This window comes from Rousettus aegyptiacus, unplaced genomic scaffold (assembly GCF_014176215.1).
Source record: "Rousettus aegyptiacus isolate mRouAeg1 unplaced genomic scaffold, mRouAeg1.p scaffold_m13_p_8, whole genome shotgun sequence".
NCBI lineage: Eukaryota > Metazoa > Chordata > Mammalia > Chiroptera > Pteropodidae > Rousettus > Rousettus aegyptiacus.
This window is the reverse complement of record NW_023416311.1, coordinates 94799531-94817771: the sequence shown is the minus strand read 5'-3', so window position 1 is coordinate 94817771 and position 18241 is coordinate 94799531. Positions and strand designations below refer to the sequence as shown.

The following is an 18241-nucleotide window of genomic DNA, read 5'->3' as shown; positions in this document are numbered from 1 at the left end:
TTTTTCTGTATCCTTCAAGGTTTTTTTAAACATGTATTTTCAAAAGGAAGTCTAATGAAAAAGTAAATCAATCATATTTAATAAACCTTTTTTATGACAAGATGTTATCCCTACATAGTTATGAAAAACAATTTGTGAGAGTTAAGATCCCACAAAATAAATATCTGACGTAAGATTTTTCTTTAAGATGATGTTTAAAAGTGCCCACTTTCTCTTAGAGATTCTCTTGGTCATAAAATTACTGGAGGCAGATACATACAGAAAGGAAAGGCTTTTCGACAAATTCACTCTAACACCATTTTCTGATAAGTTCACTGCTAAAGTTCCATTATAAAATCAAACATGCATTCGCTTAAAAAAAAGACTTCTCAATAAAATAAAACCAGATATACAAAGCTTTTTGAATGCATTTTCCAAACAAAATAAACATTAACAATAATACTAAAAAATATGAGTAACATTATTCTAAAAGAAAAGTAAGTCACTGTGACCACTGTCTGGATTAAGGAAAGGGTATCAAGGACAAAATCTTGAGGAAAATCTAAACTAGAATGAATAGACAAAAAACAAAAGCCACAAAGGATGAATCAGAGAGCTAGGAGCAAAGTAAGGAGAGCTCAGCAGGTAGACAAGGTCAAGGGCCCAGCACCACGTTAGGGAGATTAAAACTCAAGAGTGTCCACGGGATTTGGTCTTTTAGAGGCTGGCATCAGCAACTGCAGTCGGGAGGGGACAGGGTTAGAGAGGGTGTGAACAGACAGGCTTCTTATGAACCAAGTCTGAATGGTACGGGAGAGGCAAGGCCTCCAGCCCCCAGGAGGACAGGAGGCATGAGAAGAGCATGAGCCTAAGGCTGAATTTCTGAAACTGCTGATATATAGACATGGACGGAGAGCTTACATGCTGAAAGGCTCTCCAGCAAAAACTGTAGCCCATAGAGTTATCACAGCAGTCAAATTTTTTTCTCCAGTATCACTGAGTGGCCCACATAAAGGAGAAACAAAGGCAAATGGTTAAACTGCCATTTCCACGGAAGGTGGTGGATAGCGTTAAGGCATCGAGGCTGCTAAAGCTGACAGACAAAAGTCAGAGCCCAGGACTTAAGCAAGAAAGCCAAGAAAGATGCATGTACACAGGGGAAAAAGAGAAGGTTCAAGCAGAAGCAAAAAAAATTAGGGCACGAGAGGCTGGGAGTATAGAATATTAGTGGAAATACCAGTGAATGAGATACCAGAAGGAGGTCTGTGGGATGAATTCATTTAGGGTGGTGAAGACTTTGCAAACAAAAAGGCATCCAAAGATTTCAGTATAAACTCGACCATTTTTAAAATTACTACATATAATTTTTTTCTAAGAGTCTAATAGCTAGACTCTTGAAAAAAAAATTTTAAGTTAAAATATTGCTTTAAAAGTCATATATTTACTTATATTTTTTAGTGAGAGAAAAAATTCTTGTTTTCTCATTATAAAATGAATAAAAGTATATTCAAAAAATAGGAAAAAAAATCACCTGTAATACCAGTACCTTAATACAGCTATTATTGCAGTGATTTTTTTTGCTTAGTCATAATACTGTCTATAAAACTCTGTAACTGGTTTACAATTAACTATATGCATCTTTTAAGCCACATGCATTTTTCCATATTAATTTTAACACTTGCATAATATTTTTATCAATCAGTTCTGCAGCTGTTCACTAATTTAGGGCTACCATAAATTATGTAGGGATATAAATCAGCATGTATAATTTTTACATTTTCATGTCTGCCCTGAGAAGTAGATAATTACCAGTGTCTAAGGTGGGAAAGTTGTCCCTACAGACTGAAAGAAGAATGGCAGGCTTATTTTCAGATGCATTATCTCTCTGGGTCATTGACAAGCCAAAAGATTTACCTGGAAGAAATCTTACAAAACGTGGCATGAAATGAAATCTTGGGCAGCAGGGAGGGCTGTCTTCAAACAAAGGACCTAAAGCAAATAAGTGAAAAGAAAAGAAAAAAATATATATGAAAGAGCCTTAGAAAACAAACACTCCAACTTAATTCCTAAGATTCATAACGACAAAAACCACCACTAGGGGAATAAACCAAACCAAAACAAAACAAAACACTCTCTTCTAAATAGGTACATCAATTGTACAGTTACTGCCATAAACATCCAATGACAATTTTGGTGAGGAGACTACCCAAAAAGTAGGCACAGAATGAAAGCCCCAAGGATATATATGGTATACGGTAGATAAGGTAAAACTATTTTTAGAAATTCAAAATATATAAAGATTTTTGTTATAATTGAACAACTTCATGATATAATATGCTCATGTTTTAATTCCGTTCTATTTTAATCAATATGACTTACAAAAAAAGAGAATTATTACTAAAAGCTTGATCTGCAAATACACTGTTTTAAAAATATATAAGTAAATAAATGTCTGCTGGAATACGGACACCTCCGAAAGTGTAAACTACTATCTAAGAACCAAGTATCGAGTTTTGAAATCAACATAGTTCACAGAGCATGAGGGCTGTGTTTTGAGGGCTAACCAAAGTTCTGTTTTAATACACTGTCATCTTGGAAGAAGTTTATTAAAAAGTCAACATATTTAAAATATTAACTAATGAGATTTTCCCTAATGCACATAAATCAAGGTAGATACTCATCGTGAATGATACCATCTTCTTAGGTATCAGTTAGGTAATAAATAATGGTAACCTTTGGTAACGGACCCTGTCAAATTGTATGAAAATAATTCATGTCAAACAATAGCAAATGTTCCCATGAAAAACGCATTTTTCCTTGGGTATTTCAAAAACAAGAGGAATTTCAACCATGTCCCCCATATACCACAATGTTCTACAAGCCTTATAACTTTCTTTAAATCCTATTATTTACCTTTAAGATTCCAGTCATACAATTCCAAAATATCTCTGAATAGGAATAACGAAAAGAGTTCAAGTCCCTTCACACAAAAATTCTGAAAAATAAACCAAAACCAAATTACTATATTATTATAAATAATATATATAGGTTCAACTTGTTCTAGTCAAGTATCTTAAAAAATGCCTACTGAATCTATATTAAAATCATGTAATTTCCTAAGTTTGACCACCATCCCACAAATAATAGCTCACTGGCTTAAAACATAAATGAAGTAAGCAATAATGGCATTAGGATTCCTATGAAAATGTGAACCCAGCCCTTACTGCTTACAAATAAAGTGATGTGAAATTTAAAAACTGAAGTCTTCTGTATGTCGTATTTTTCTAATTTAATTATAAAATGTATCAGAATCTCCTGGGGACTTTTTGCTAGTTCAAACTATACACATACACACACAGGCAGGTTCTGATAGCTTTGTCCCTCACCCTACCCCTGCTCACCACCAACACCCAAACGGGCCCAGAATCACCGTTAGAGTTACCATAAACAGAAGTCTTTTGTTCAAATTCTTAATGAAGGCAAATAAAGGGCTACGAAAAACTACAAAAGTTTGTACCCAAATTTCTCCAGTAAACAAGCTTAACAGATAATACATTTGCAAGTGAGACTTGTCTCATAATTCTTCCTCCTACTTGTTTTGCTCAGGGTTCATAAATCACCCTGCGTGAGATCACGCCAAAGTCATAAACTTTTAGAAGAGCAAATGAGGGTTTATGACCTTAAAAATCAAAAGGAAGCAAAAAAAAAAAAAAAAAAAAAAGGCCTTTTAAGCAGGAGAATGGAGCGGGGCACTTTCTCTTTAATTATTTTTGAAAGACAGGTAGAATTAACAGGACTTGCTTTGAATGAAATAGGTGCAAACTAAACTAAGCATGTGTGTCATCTCCCCACACCCAACCCCCCGCCCCCCGGAACTCTGCTGCCATGACAGAGCTGCGCTGTCAAACAAGGTCTGCAAGAAAAGGCAGGGCCTCAGGAAATCGACCCCGACTCCAACACAAGGTTAAGTGCGCAAGCTTGTTTGCTGTCTGGTTGTTATTTCATAGCGCTATTTGTTGACATCACTAAATTCAAGATCAGGCAATGAATCATTCTGAGATTCACATTAATCTTGCTTTGGAATTTTAAACCTCTTGCATATATTTAGATAAATCTGCTGCTGAGCATCCGCAATGAAAAACAATTAGGAAAAATATGTAAATATATGGGAAGAAAAATGAACCAAGCATTGATCTTGTCATGGAGATAATGAATAAGATTATTCCAAGAACTTCAGATTCAATTTCACTATTCTAATTTCCTCTCTGATAAGGACCAGTAGCCAAAATCTGTCCCCTATCAGAAACAAAGTAGACACAGATGTAAAGGTACCATCACTAGAAGCAACACGAGGAGAAATGGGTTCAAAAATTTGTAAGTTTAAATATGACCTGAATTTTAACTTTGTTCCTAGATTTGTCTCACTGACTCTTTCAACAGTGAACTAAATACCTGAGGTGTATTCCTATGGCAAAAAGCCAGTGCCAGCTAAGTTCAATGCTTTAAGGATATAAGTGTGCAATAAACAAAAGAGCAGACTACATCATGCTGTTAAATCATCTTCTCCCTTACCTCGGGCATCATCTCTTCGATGAAATGAATCGTGTAGTCTATGTTGAATCTAATTACTTTACACAGTGGAATCTGCAAGAGTAAGGAGAGGTTCAGTTCCGCAGCACCCTCCTGCAGACGCACATTGCACACGTGTCTGCTCCTTGACCCAGAAGGCCATGAACTGAATGAGAAAGCTTCACTTAATCCAAGCTGCTGACAATGCTGCACACGAAGCTTGACCACAACTGCTGGATTCTAATGGCAAGAACCCAGCTGGCCCAGCCTCTACAGGAAACCTGCATAATGTTGGTGCTTAACTGACTGTATGAGCAGCACAAACAGGTAAGAAGCCATTAAAAGCAAACAAATCGCCTCTAAAGAATTAATAACACCACAATTAAATACTTCTTTTTCTCAGGTTTTTAAAAGCTTTCAGAATTTTTGGCTCTTCAGGCAGATCAGAGAGAGCAGGCTGACAATTCATCAGTTACAGATTCAGAAGTCACTGAAGTGCACACAAGTCATGCTGCCTATCTGGCTTTGGAGCGAAAACAATCGTGGCAATAAAAATAATAATAATAAATTATAATAAAACTAGTAACAGTTATAAATAGCATTTATAACTATTATAAATGTTAGCACTGTTCTAACGCTTCACATACTGTCACTCACGTAGCCTTCCCTATGACACAGGTACAACTACCATCCCCCTTGTACCGTGGAGGAAAATAAGGCAGAGAGTCATCGGGCACCTTGCCAAAGGTCGCCAGGACCTGGTGAATTCCAAAATCTTGTTCTAGACCCCAGCTCTACGCCACTAAAGTATACACCTCCCATTACCTGTTCTACTACTCAAGGTACATGTGAAAATGAAAGAAGGCTCAGGTGAAATAAATCCTGACCTAACCTGTTCTGCCAGTATCATCAGACACTAACTAGCCTACTGCCTAGATATAATAGGTTTTCCATAAATATATTTTTGAATAAAGGAAGGAATGAGAAATGGAGGGTATGAAGACACTTACAATGGCTTGGATGACAAGCTGGGGAAAATAATAGACTCAGAAGCCTTTGAGATGTGTTAAGTAGGCTTTTCTGGCCGCTCAATCTGTCCATAAGATGATTTTATATAAACGTAATCGTTTTTACAAACCATTCCAATCAGAAAGAAACAAATTTTAATTCTACCAGCCAAAGAAATGGTAAGAAAAACAAAAATAGTCTTATAATGCCATCTACTGGAAATCTTTTTCTCAGAAATGAAGTTTACTTCTTAGGCACTTTTTCATTTTTAAGGATGATGGCTAATTTGAGAAAAATTCATAATTTACTTTAATAAGAGATCCATTTTCAACCTTCTTGTGTTAATGAGTTCTAAACCAACTGAAGCTACATGCTAAAGCCAATATCATTTTTAAGTTCTTTATTCTTATAATTATTTAAAAATATTTGAGACCTACGAATTTGTGGATTACTCATATTTTTTAAAAAACCTATTCTTTGCTAACTGTTAGGTTCATAGCTACTCTAAAATGTCACAGCCCCTACCTTTTTTAAAAGGTAAGGATCTAAAACAGAAAGCATGTAAATAAGTATAAACAGAACGATAAAATGTAACTTACAAGTATGATTAAAGAACAAATAAGCAAACAAAGTATAAAGTTCAAAAGACCCAAAAAGGAGATAATGCTTGAGTTGAGTCTTCAAAGATGGGGAGGGATTTTCCAGGTCATCCAAAAAAATTAAGTTGGGGAGGAAGAGATGTTTAGTTTCTAGCAAGACAGAGAAAGGAAGCAAGGGAAGAATAAGTCATTTAGCTGTGTGATTCTGGCCAAGAAAGCAAGAACTATATTATGCAAACTTTATAAACAACGTTAAGGATTCAGGGCTTATCGGCAATAAGAAGTCATTCAAGTTGTTAGCGAGAGACTAACCACAGTTTACATTTTGGATGGGTTGCTATGTAAAGTGTGGGACTGGTTTAGAGGGGAACAAGGGAAACCAGAAGACTAAACTGGAGTCTAACGAAACAGCCCAGGAGCCAAATAAAGAGAAGATTAGAAAGGAGGGGGCAATTTATAAACATAGAAGAAATTACTGACATACACAGTGACTGTTCATTCTGACGTGGAAAGGAGAAGAATAGGAGATAATTTCTAAGTGTCTGGCCTAGACAGATCACAAAGGATTTAATACGAAGGAAATCATAGGGTATTCTCTGAACCTCAAACTCAGTATGTGGGGAAGATGACAAATTCAGTTTCGCACAGGTTGAGGAGAGGTACCTGAGGGGAGCATCAGGGTGGGTCTGCCCAGCAGGCAATCTGAAATGTGGGTGTGAAGCACAAAGCCTTTACTAAAGCTTTAAATATTGATTTGATGAGGATCAAAATGTGCATAGGAGGAAAAACATGTGGGTGGAGACTTCATTACTTAGGGAGAGAGTATCCAAAAGAGAAGAAGACCAGGCCCCTTGGGAACAGTCAAGGGGCAGGCAGTAACACAGCAAAAGTGTAAACTTTACTCCTTCTACTATGTGCAAAAGCAGCTCTGATGATTCATGCAAGTACAATCCTTTTCCCATATCATTTCAACTAAAATTACTTTAGCCTGGAATTCCTTCTTTGACCTCTTATACATGTTTTCTTTTCTTTTGAGCTCTCATCCATTACACTAGAGCCCTTCTCAGATACACAAATTGTAAAGGCAGGATCTCCTTTACTATCCAAACTTGAATCTCTCTCTAAGACTCAGAGAAAACTTGTCATTTTCCTACATACCGGAAGTTCAAATGATCGGACGCTTAATTGGTCAATCAAAAAATATAAATATATACCATCATTTCTTAAAACATCTTTGGATAGTGACTGACACTAACTCCTATCTCACTTTGCCAAAAACAAACCAAAAAACCCTCCCTAAACTTCTACACCCTAACCCTACTATTTCCAGGCACTAAATGACCAAAGCCAGGGCAGTGAGGCCACTGGAAATGAGGGGCCCAGTAAGGCAGGACGGAAATGATCAGGAGGCTTTCTGATGCTTTTGAGGGTGGGATAAGATAGTATGCTTCTAATACATATACCTTTATAATTTCAGTTATGTTGTCAAAGTCCTTGGTAACAAACATCAGGTATTTTAAGTAATAGCAAATGTACTACATAAAAGGATAAAATTCTCCCAGAACACTCTATACTCAGCCAACAAGGCTTTCAGTCCACTTCAATTCAAGGTCTTAGAAGAACTTGTTGGAACTAGATTTGGTTGAGATTCCAACACTACAATCATTTGCATGCCATTCAAGCTCATGTTCTCTAGCAAGAAAAGGAATCAGATCAGTAAAGTGATTTAATAGTTCTTCTTATTGGGAGGCTATTTCAAATTCAAGAGGCCTTTGATGGATCTAATTCCTATGAACTGTACAACACTGCCTGAAACTCGATTTATTTTATCAACATCTCTAACATAAATGATGGGGCTTATCTTCTCATTACAAAGTTCTCAAATTTTGAGAACGTGAATATTTTCATATAAAATATATGCTGAAGCCTGGAATCTTTCAGTCCTATACTTTATTTTATAACAAAAGTAAAAATTGCAATTAATTTAGCATTAGCAGGCTCTCAGTGACAAACCTCGTGCTGAGGGACTTTAATAAAGCTCGAAGAATCATTTGTCCAAGGTCACATAAATAATAAGAATTAGTGGAAAAAACAACATAGTATTAAAAGAAAAATGCAAACCCAGGTGTGTCTGACATCTTTTCCAAAATAAGAAGTGCGATATTTATTGTATGCCAAGTGCTGTATGATAAACACTTCCATGTGCCGTCTCATTTTTTTTTTACTATTTTTTTTTTTACTAAAGCCAATAAGATTGCTAAAACTAATATCTCTATCTTAAAATGAGACAGTCAAGGCTTATAAAGATTGAAATGTCAAATCATACAGCTAGCTAGTAAGTGGAATTCACTAATGTTTCAAACCTTGGTCTCTCTGAAGCCACATCACTTTCCTTCTTTGATTAAGAAGATCTAAAAAGTTAAAATAAAATGGGAACTACTTCTAGGAAATTAAGAGATGAGATGATATGTATTTTTCAATATTTTTATGGTAACTAAATTATTTGTATTTACAAGCCCTCTGAGGGAAGGGGGAAATTGGACTGGAAGCCTTCTAAAGGCCTAACTCTAAGACCAGGAGATTGGTGTAACAACAAAGGGTTTGAGTACCTAACTGAGACTTTTTTTTGAAAAGGCCGCAAAACCATCAAAATACAAAAACCTCCTGGTGCCTTTTCACACAGATTGTTTAAGAACAGTCCAATACAAAATTCTGTAACTATGTAAGTTGACATATGTTAACGAGACTTATTGTGATCATTTCACAACATATACAAATATTAAATCATTATATTGTACATCTAAAACTAATATAATGTTATATAGCAATTATACGGCAAAAAAGAAAAAGAAAAAAAAGAAAAAAGAAAAAAGAATGGTCGAGTATTATGCCTTTTTCTATATTACAGTCCACCCTGGAGGTAAATGTGGTATGTATCACCATATGGTTTTATTTTTACATTTACAATGCAATCATCTTCTCAAAGAAAATTCTCTAGGATAAAATATACTGTGGAATAAAAACAATCTCACGAAGAAAATAATTTTTTGATTTAAATTAATATTGCTATTATGAAATCAAGTCCACTTATAAAAAAAAATGAAAGAAAGGAAAAGGTTTAGCAAAAATTTGACTCTATTCTCCAAAGGAATAGAATTTCAAGTTTTAAGTAAACAGTACTAAAATAACTTCTCATACTGCAGATACAAACCAGAAAGGATTAAAGAACATTATTTTGAGGTAGACATATACCATAGCTATAATTCAATAAGTTCTATAGCAGTGTCTAGACTGGGTAAAGTATACTGCTGCACTCTCTTCCTGAGATACCAGCAAATTCATTCTGCGCCCAACTGGAATACGGAATAAGTAAGACAATTCCCAAGATGCCAGCTTTGAGACAGAAAGATTTTGACTCCTAGATACAGAACTTCCATTTGAACCAATTACCACCAAAGCAGCCTTAATACCTGTACAAAAATATCATAAATCTCTATGTCAGACAAAGCCTCTTAAAGAAGACATATTCCTGGGATTCAAAAGCTGAAAACTGTATGAAATTAATTCAGGCTCCAGATGTCCTGAGCCAGCTCTATTTCTTTTTCTGTAGCTCAGAGACTAAATAATAGCTTCTTCTTAAAACTTTCCAACTTTCTTTTGAAGGACATCCAACCCAAAATAGCTTTGACACATTACTCCACAGTTTATCTTTCTTTTTCAATCTTTCACACTCTCGAAATGTTATTCTGACACGTTTACTTACACCATTTAATGTGGACCAAACCTGTGACTCAATTAGCACAGATGTCACATTCCCACCTGACACACACTGCCACAGACTTCCTGCAGCTCATGCAGAGGGACACAAAGTAAATGTTGCTTAGAAGTCAGAGGAAAGGAAATTTATTTTGATTTTTAGAAAAAAAGAATGAAAGGAAGGAAGGGACATAAGGACAGAGAAAGCCAGCCAATTAGCACATACTTACATTGGTCAGGGGAGCGTGTGCAAACATAGAAAACCCTTCAAAGATATACTCGTGATCATCATATTCTATAACAGTTGGCCTGTCAGTCTAAAAACAAACAGAAACACAAAGCTTAAATTAAATAATGACATGATGTGTGTGTGAAGAAAACCATCAGGACACAAAGCAACCGACAGGAAAAATGTAGGGACTCCATAAACTTTGTTAATGTTTTTCCAAACACTAGGGAGAACTTTATATAAAAGTTTAATTTTAAGAGGAATTCTCTTGCTTCGGTAATATTTATGTACTAAGACAACCAAGAATGTTTATATAAATGCCATTAAAAAAAAAAAAAAGCTACATGGCTTCCTTTACTAGTAATTTATTTAATTCCACAATATAGTTCTAAATGAACTATATTTCTGAACAGAAGTCTTAACAAGAAACAGATAATATATAGTTGACTCAAAGAGCAAAGTGAAAAAAAAGACTCAGCATCATGATGGTCAAGACTAGCAAAAATCTGCAAGGCTCTTGAAGGCCTCGAGGTCCCTGCCAGTTCAGCCCCTCACAGTTCCATTCCCAGGCCCTCCAAGGAAAAGTCAACACTATAATAAATCAATTCCTGAGTAATGACAAAAATCTTAATTAAAACTTAATCTGTAATTAAAACATGCAAATGTTGATCTATGCATAGCAGACTCTCTTCTTTATGCCATTCTTATTGCCCACCACTAAATTCTAAATATGGAGCTAATTATCCAGACTAGTAACCTAAAAGATATGTTTTTTACATAGGCATTAAATACCATTCTTTTAAATATATATATACATACTGTTATACATAAACTTGGCAGGGGGAGGACTACAGAATATCTAAGTGTACATTATTTGTTTTGTCAATACTACTGCTACTTTTTACTTGAATAACTTAACAAAGCTGGTCTAAATTAAATATAATTAAAAAAAAGCTTCTAAAAAAATAATAATGGTACGGCCACTCTGGAAAACAAATTGGTAGCTCTTCAAAATATTAAATATAGAGTGACCACACAATCCATCAACTCCAGTCCTAGGTTTATAACCAAGAGAAATGAGAACATACATCCACACAAAAACTTGTACACAAATGTTCATCAACTGATGAATGGATAAATAAAATATAGTATATCCATTCAATAGAATAATATTTGGCCATTAAAAGGAATGAAGCTGCATGATACAACACAAATGAATCTTGAAAACATTATGCTAAGTGAAATCAGAAGCCAAAAAGATCACATATTCTAGGCTCCCATTTACAGGAAATACCTAGAATAGGCAAACGACAGAGAGAGGAAATATCTAAGTAGTTGATGAAGGCTAAGGGGTGGAAAAGAACTGAATGCTAATAGTATAGGGTTTCTTTTGGGGATAATGAAAATGTTCTAAAATTAGATTGTGGTGACGGTTTCACGATTCTGTGAAAAGATTAAATATCATGAAATACACACTTTAGATGGGTATATTTTGTGGCATATGAATTATATCTCAATAAAGTGAAAATATATAATTATTAATAATCATTTTGAATCTCTTGATGATACGAGTAACCGAAATGAATAAATTTTGTAATGTTAAAGGCAATATAGCATAGTGGAGTAGCATACAGCCATGCACGATGGAGTCTGTCTGCCTAGGTTCAATTCCCACTCTGCCACTTACTACTTGAATAATCTTTAAGCAAGCTACTTAACCACATCTGAAAAACAGAGTACCCCATCTGTAGAGCGGGGATGATAATATCTACTTCACCAGTTCATTTTGAGAAACAAGTTAATACATGTAAAACACTTAGAATGGTGCCTAAGACCATACTCAATAAATATTAAGTATTATTTTTTACTGTCATAAATACAATAGACTTTCTTATTTGGGTCACTTAAAAATATATAAGCTACTCAGTAATTTTTAAAAGATGTTGAAAGCATTTTCGACTCCATAGCTCCAATGAATAGCTCCATAATTCTTTGGCTATTATGTGGCGCCAACAACATAAATGAAAAAGGTACAGAAAGTAGTATAGTAAGAAGGTCGAACCAAAAGTCATTATGATAAAGGCAATTTTATCAACATAAAAATAGAATACTTTTAAAACAAAGAACTTTTAAGAACTGAGTCAGTATTTAGTCTATGCATATTTTATCCTATGTACACACATTCAACCATTCACATTTCAAAATAAATAAAATCTGATTTTGTTAGGAACTTACTAAAAAGTTTGTAGGAGGGGAGACTGTAATTCGATAGTGGAAAAGTCTGCCGGCATTATTGGTCATAGGACGACAGGGCTTGATGGCCTGAGGGGGGAAAAGTGAGATTAAAAGTAAAGAAGGATAATAATATGTTTATTAAAAAAATGGACTGTATTTTCTAGCTTCACATCAGACAAAAGAGGTTTTATGTGTGCTCCTTTCACAGGCTAGTGGGAAAGAACAATATTCACTTTACCGTTAACTAGATGAATAAAAAAGGGCTGGCTGGTCCCCAACATTTAATTCATTTCTTCATGTATAAACGACAGGTTCAGATAACATAAACATCTTTCTAGATTTAAATTTCTATGACTAGCTTCCCTTTTATTTGTAAAATAATATAATAATTGACTTGGCTGGGAAAAAAAGAGGGAAAAATTATCTCAGAAGTAATAGCAGTAGGTTATAATAGAGAAAGAATTAAATACTGAAAGGATTAAATAAATATACTAAGTAAAAATAGAAGGGATCAGAAATGAAGAAAGCAGGAGAAGCGGTGGAACAGAATATACATGGAGCTTAAGACAGGAAAAAGAAAACAGAAAGCGAGCAAAAGCAGCATCAGTGGAATCGCTGGGTACACTGCGATCAACCCTTCAGGGAAGGACCTGCTGCCCGCTGTGTAGAGCATGGACAGCAGAGTCTCAGAGCAAGGCAGAGGTATAAAGGCTCAGCCATCGCAGCCCAATTCAAACAGACGTCTTTCCTCGGATCATCGCCAGGTTGATGGGGCTTTGTTGAGGCTGACACAGTTCGACTAATCTCTCTGCCCAATCCTGCTTACATCCTCTTCCTTCCACAGGTGAAGATCCCTAAGAAACATCATGCATCCCAAATTCCATCTCAGCATCTGCTTCTGTAAATGTGCAAGAGTTGGTACCAAGAGTGATCCAAAACAAGAGAGTAGATGAGGCTCTAGAGCTGACTCACTTGCCCCCAACTGGCGGTAAGAACCCCATCATGCTGGTAGGTGAAGCACACAGCCTCTGGCACCAGACGGCACATCTCACTTGAAGTGATGGTGAATTAGGAGGCTTTATCAGTAGAAGCAGATATTTAAGACTGTGAGGGAATGGTAGCTATAAGAATAGTGGTATGGATGGCTTTTGCTAAGCACCACTGATGCTCTACCATGTTACTTAAACTTTGGTGTGCTTTGAAATCACCTGGATGGCTTGCTTTATCTTAGGTTGCTTGCTCCCCACTCAAGAGTTTGATTCAGCAGCTGAGGCAGTTTGAGAATCTGTAATTCTAACAAGTTCCCAGGTGATGCTGATACTAGTCAGAAGACCTCACCTGGAGAATCATTTCTCTACAGAAATGAATAGCAGAGGAGGAAAAAAGGCTACTGGAAGCCAGATGTGAAAGCCAGAGGGCCTTTCGGAGGCACACAAAGCAGATCTCATCACCTGCAGTGAGAAGTCAGAGCAAACCAGAACCAAGCCCAGGGCTTCTCTAAGTCAGAGTGAGTAGATCTTAAAAGACTACTAACGTCCAACCAAGGTAAGCCTATAAGGCCAAGGTCAAAGACCCAGAAACACCCTCACCCCTTGCCCCGACCCCAGTATCCCAATCAGTCTCTCCTCCTGGCCAACAGACCTATAATTAGGTTCATTTCACAGCACAGCACAGCTGGGGAGGTGCTGAGACGAGAGACTATGTCCCAAAGGAGCTCCAAGAACTAGCCAACATGTACCAGCAACAGCAGTCTGCATGGAACCAGAAGCTCAGAGTGCTTAATCAGATTATAAAATTGGTTAAGAAAGACTTTATTGACCTGAGAGCATTCATGATTCAAAGACGCCAGGAGATGCTGGGAATTCCCTATTAGGATGTCTCCTAAAAGAGTGAGAAAGTGATGGCCTACATTAAGTGAAGTTAAAATACCAAAATTGCCATGATAGAGGAGGCAGGAATTCAAAGACTCCAGGAAGTGGGCATATTGTAATGGATATAATATCTATGACTGAAAAATATACCAGATAATCATATTCTATGGGAAGGCCGAGTGGATATGGCATTTACCAAGACCAAAAGGAATGTGCTGGTAGAGGGGCACCAGCTTTACTAGGAAGATCAGTGGTGGCCTCTTCTGCAGGCTAAGGCTGACTGTAAAAGAGGTTGTCACTTTGGCTCCTAAAGAAACTAAATCGATCTTAGAGGACTACTGTAGACTACCATAAGCTCAACAAAGTAGCAGCTCTAAATTCACCTGCTGTGCCAGGTGTTGTAGCTTAGAGAAGATTAATATGATCTCAGGTACAAAATATGTAGCAAATAATTTGCAGAATATATGCTTTTCTATCCCCATCAGAATAAGGATAAGAAATAGTTCACCTTTGCATAGAACAGACAACGTTTACAATGTTGTTGCCAGTCTGTGTTAACTCTCCTACTTGCTGTCATGATGCAGTCCAAGGAGCTCTTGACCTTCTGGACATACTGCAGAGCATTATATTGTACCACTGCATCTTTGACATTAACCTTTGATCAAGCTAAAAGCCTGAGTAAAATGCACACACTCCAGAGCGTGAGATAAGCCCTACAAAGATTCAGGGGCCTACCACAGCCACAACATTTTTAAGACTCAGTAGTCTGGGGGAGTGCCAAGATATCCCTGCAAAGTAAAAGAACAAATTATCACCTCTTCCACCTACAACAGTTAAGAAGGAAGCACCACAAGTAGGCCTCTTTGGGTTCAGGAGGCAGCATAATCCCCACCTAGGAATACTGCTTCACCCCATCTATAGAGTGGTACAGAGAGTGTCACCTCTGAATGTGGCTCAGGTGAGGAAGAGCTCCGCAGTTCCAACTGCACTGCAAGCAGCCCTGCTGCAAGGACCACACAATTCAGCAGATCCTACACTGCTGGTGGGAAAAGATGCTAAGAGGAGTTCGTGGCCATACTGAGAACCACAATGTTGTTCTCTGGGGTTCTGGAGCAAAGCCATGCCATCTAGAGTAAAGAATGATATGCCTTTAAATAACGACTCCTAGTGCACTACTGGGCACTGGTAGATAAGGAAGGCGTGGCCAAAGTACAGCAAACAGACATGTGGTTGGAACTGCCCAACATAAGCTAGGTTCTGTCAGTCCCACTCAGGCACAAGTCTGACAATCCAACGCGAGACGGAGGTGAAACATCCAGAACCAAGCACACAAAGAAGCAGCCGGCACGATCAAGCTGCATGAGCAGGTGGCCTTCCAGTGCTGCACCAGCACCCCCTCTCAGCTGATGACTAAATGGAAGAATGAAAGCAGAAGGGAAAGCTCGAGCTTGGTTTGCAAATGGGTCAGTCAGTAAGGGGGTTCAAGCTGAAAACAGACAGCACTGCAGCCTCATTCAGGATTGGCTTGGAAAGACAGCAGTGAGGGAGCATCTTCCCAGTGGGCAAAGTTTCAGGCAGTGTACCTGGTCATCCACTTTGTATGCAAAAGGAAGTAGCCTGAGGTTAGAATACAGATGGATTCCTGTTAGAAGCACATGGCCATGCCAGCTGGTCAGAAGTTTAGGAGAAAAAAGATTAGGTCAGGAATAAGGTCTTGGGGTAGAGATTTGTGGGTAGACAAATGGGAGTGAGTATGACGATCTCTCCATCACATGTAGGTGTCCACTGGAGAGCACCCACTATGGAAGAGGTACTAACCCAGTGAGTCACAAAATGACTCAGCCAGATGGTGTCGGCCAGCCTCAGTCATCAGCCAGCATAGTTGAAAGGATGGGCATATGAATGAAGTGGGCATAGTAGCACAGATGGAGGCTTCACATAAGCCCAACAGCATCCACACGCTTACCAAAGCTAAGCTGGCTAAGTTGACTGCCACTGTCGAACGTCCAACCAGCCACCTCCAATGACCAGTGCTGGGCCCCCAAAATGGCACCGTTCCTTGAGACCAACCCGCCACTTGGTAGGAAGTAGACTACATCAGCCCCATCTATCCTGAAAGAGTCAGAAGTCTGCTCTCCCAAGAATAAACACAACTGTGAGTATGGGTTTGCCTGCCTGCAAAGTGTGCAGTCAGCATCGCTGTCCACCCAGGTCTCCCTTCAAAAAAGGGCCTGTGGGAACAGCAGTTAGCAGACAGCCTGCAGTCACTGGCTCCTTTAGAGTCAGACTCCTCTGCAGATCCTCCTACCCCAAAGTCATTCCCTTCCTTTGGCAGACTGCTTTGGAGACAGAGGGAGATGGGGTGTGAAGAACATTCCAGCAAGGCAATTCTGACAAGCCTGGCTTTATCAGGCCCACCACAGCTTGACTTCTCCCTCTGCTCAATCCTGCCCCCACTCTCTTCCTGCCTGATCCCTATTAAACACCTCGCACCCCACACTCCACTGCAGCCTCTGCTTTGAGAGCCCAACCTGAGGCACACACGTGGACACTCACAAAGTATAGACCTTGTCCCACAGTTCCTTGTCACACATGCCAACTTTTAAAGACAAATAAGGTAAAAGTGAGGCAAGCAGTTCAAAATATCTATCGCTGTCTCATTTATTCCAATTATTGTGATCAACTCAAACAAGTTTTTAAATAGAAACTAAGGATTTGTATCATAATATTATGTTTAAACATAATATGCTGAATCATAAAGTGACAATCCCAGGATTAATAAGAACATTATAAAAATTAAAGATAACGGGAGAAAATGAAAGAAAATAATTGAAAGAGAATAATTATATATAACTATTATGTAAGAGTATTCAACTTAATTAGTCAGACACATCCAAATATGTGTCCCTCATGGGCCAGGTGCTGGGTCGGGAGTTAGAATAGTCTGTGAGCTATTCAGTTGAGTCGGGGAAACAGACTAACAAAGACAGCAGCAGACCCTGTGTGCCCCAAGGGAAAGAGGGTGTGTACCCTACAGACCCTTAGTGAGATCATTTCTCCAGAGGAATTCATAACCGTTTGCAATAAAAACATGAAAGAAAGATTATAATGCATACAGTTTTAGGAGACTTAAAGTAAAAAAAAAAAATCTGATACCCCTTGCCTATTTGAAATAATGAACCCTCCAAAACTTTTTAGTTTCCTTGGCAACATTCCCCACTCCTACTCCAAACCCAAATACTTTTCTTCTCCAATAATTAGCAACAGAGACTATTAGGGACTATAAAAAGATTTTTTTCAATGGTATTCTTTCATTTACAGGGAAAAGAAGAGCAACAGTATCTGTCCAATTCCGGCCTCTCAGGGCTTACAAACGTTAATAACCCAAACCAGTTACCTCTTCTCCGGGATAAATGCTGTGTCTAATTCCTGTGCGTCTCGCTTTTGCGCTGCATTTGCAGAGTGGTCCATCATTCATCTGTCAGGAACAAAGGGAATTTTTATTGGGGGGGGGAAATCAACACCATACATGATGATGTTTTAGAAACTGTGTGGGTTTTAATGTCACAAGTACTGAAGCTCTGAAGAGGCTGTCACAGTTAGAAGATTAAACGGATGTTCCAAAACTAATAAAGCTGCAAACTGCCCATGTTGTTTGATGAAAAGAAACTGTAAGACAACGCTGGGTTCCCGAGTTATTTGTGCAGCCGGGCAGAAAATGTCAGTGACCGCGCACTGTTTGCCCCCGTCTTCTCCTACCACTTTTAAGTATATTTCCCCTATTTCTTCTTTCAGGAAAAATGGCTCTTTCACAAAAGAGAAGTATATTTTGTATACTGAAGGAGCACACACAGAGTGTTTTGAAAGTAACCTGCGATTAAATGTTTTCAAAAGAGAAACCTAAAAGTACCTGAAGCAGAGAGAAGAAAAACGCCTACTACAACCAGAAAAAAATTTCAACACTAATCAGGCAAGTCTATGTCTGTTTTTTCACT

General features: G+C 37.8%; 1 protein-coding gene across 4 annotated transcripts in view; it reads right to left on the bottom strand.

Annotated features, from left to right (window-relative positions):
* The window catches only part of DROSHA (drosha ribonuclease III), a 108425-nt gene that overhangs the window by 66168 nt on the left and 24016 nt on the right, over nucleotides 1-18241 (bottom strand). For all 4 annotated transcript variants that reach the window (XM_036225472.1, XM_036225474.1, XM_036225475.1 and 1 more), the window contains 6 exons: nucleotides 17644-17724; nucleotides 12376-12462; nucleotides 10142-10228; nucleotides 4552-4623; nucleotides 2893-2974; nucleotides 1894-1968 (listed from right to left, as the gene is read on the bottom strand). In XM_036225472.1, the coding sequence (XP_036081365.1) occupies nucleotides 1894-1968; nucleotides 2893-2974; nucleotides 4552-4623; nucleotides 10142-10228; nucleotides 12376-12462; nucleotides 17644-17724 (484 nt within the window). The remainder of the gene's footprint in view (nucleotides 1-1893; nucleotides 1969-2892; nucleotides 2975-4551; nucleotides 4624-10141; nucleotides 10229-12375; nucleotides 12463-17643; nucleotides 17725-18241) is intronic.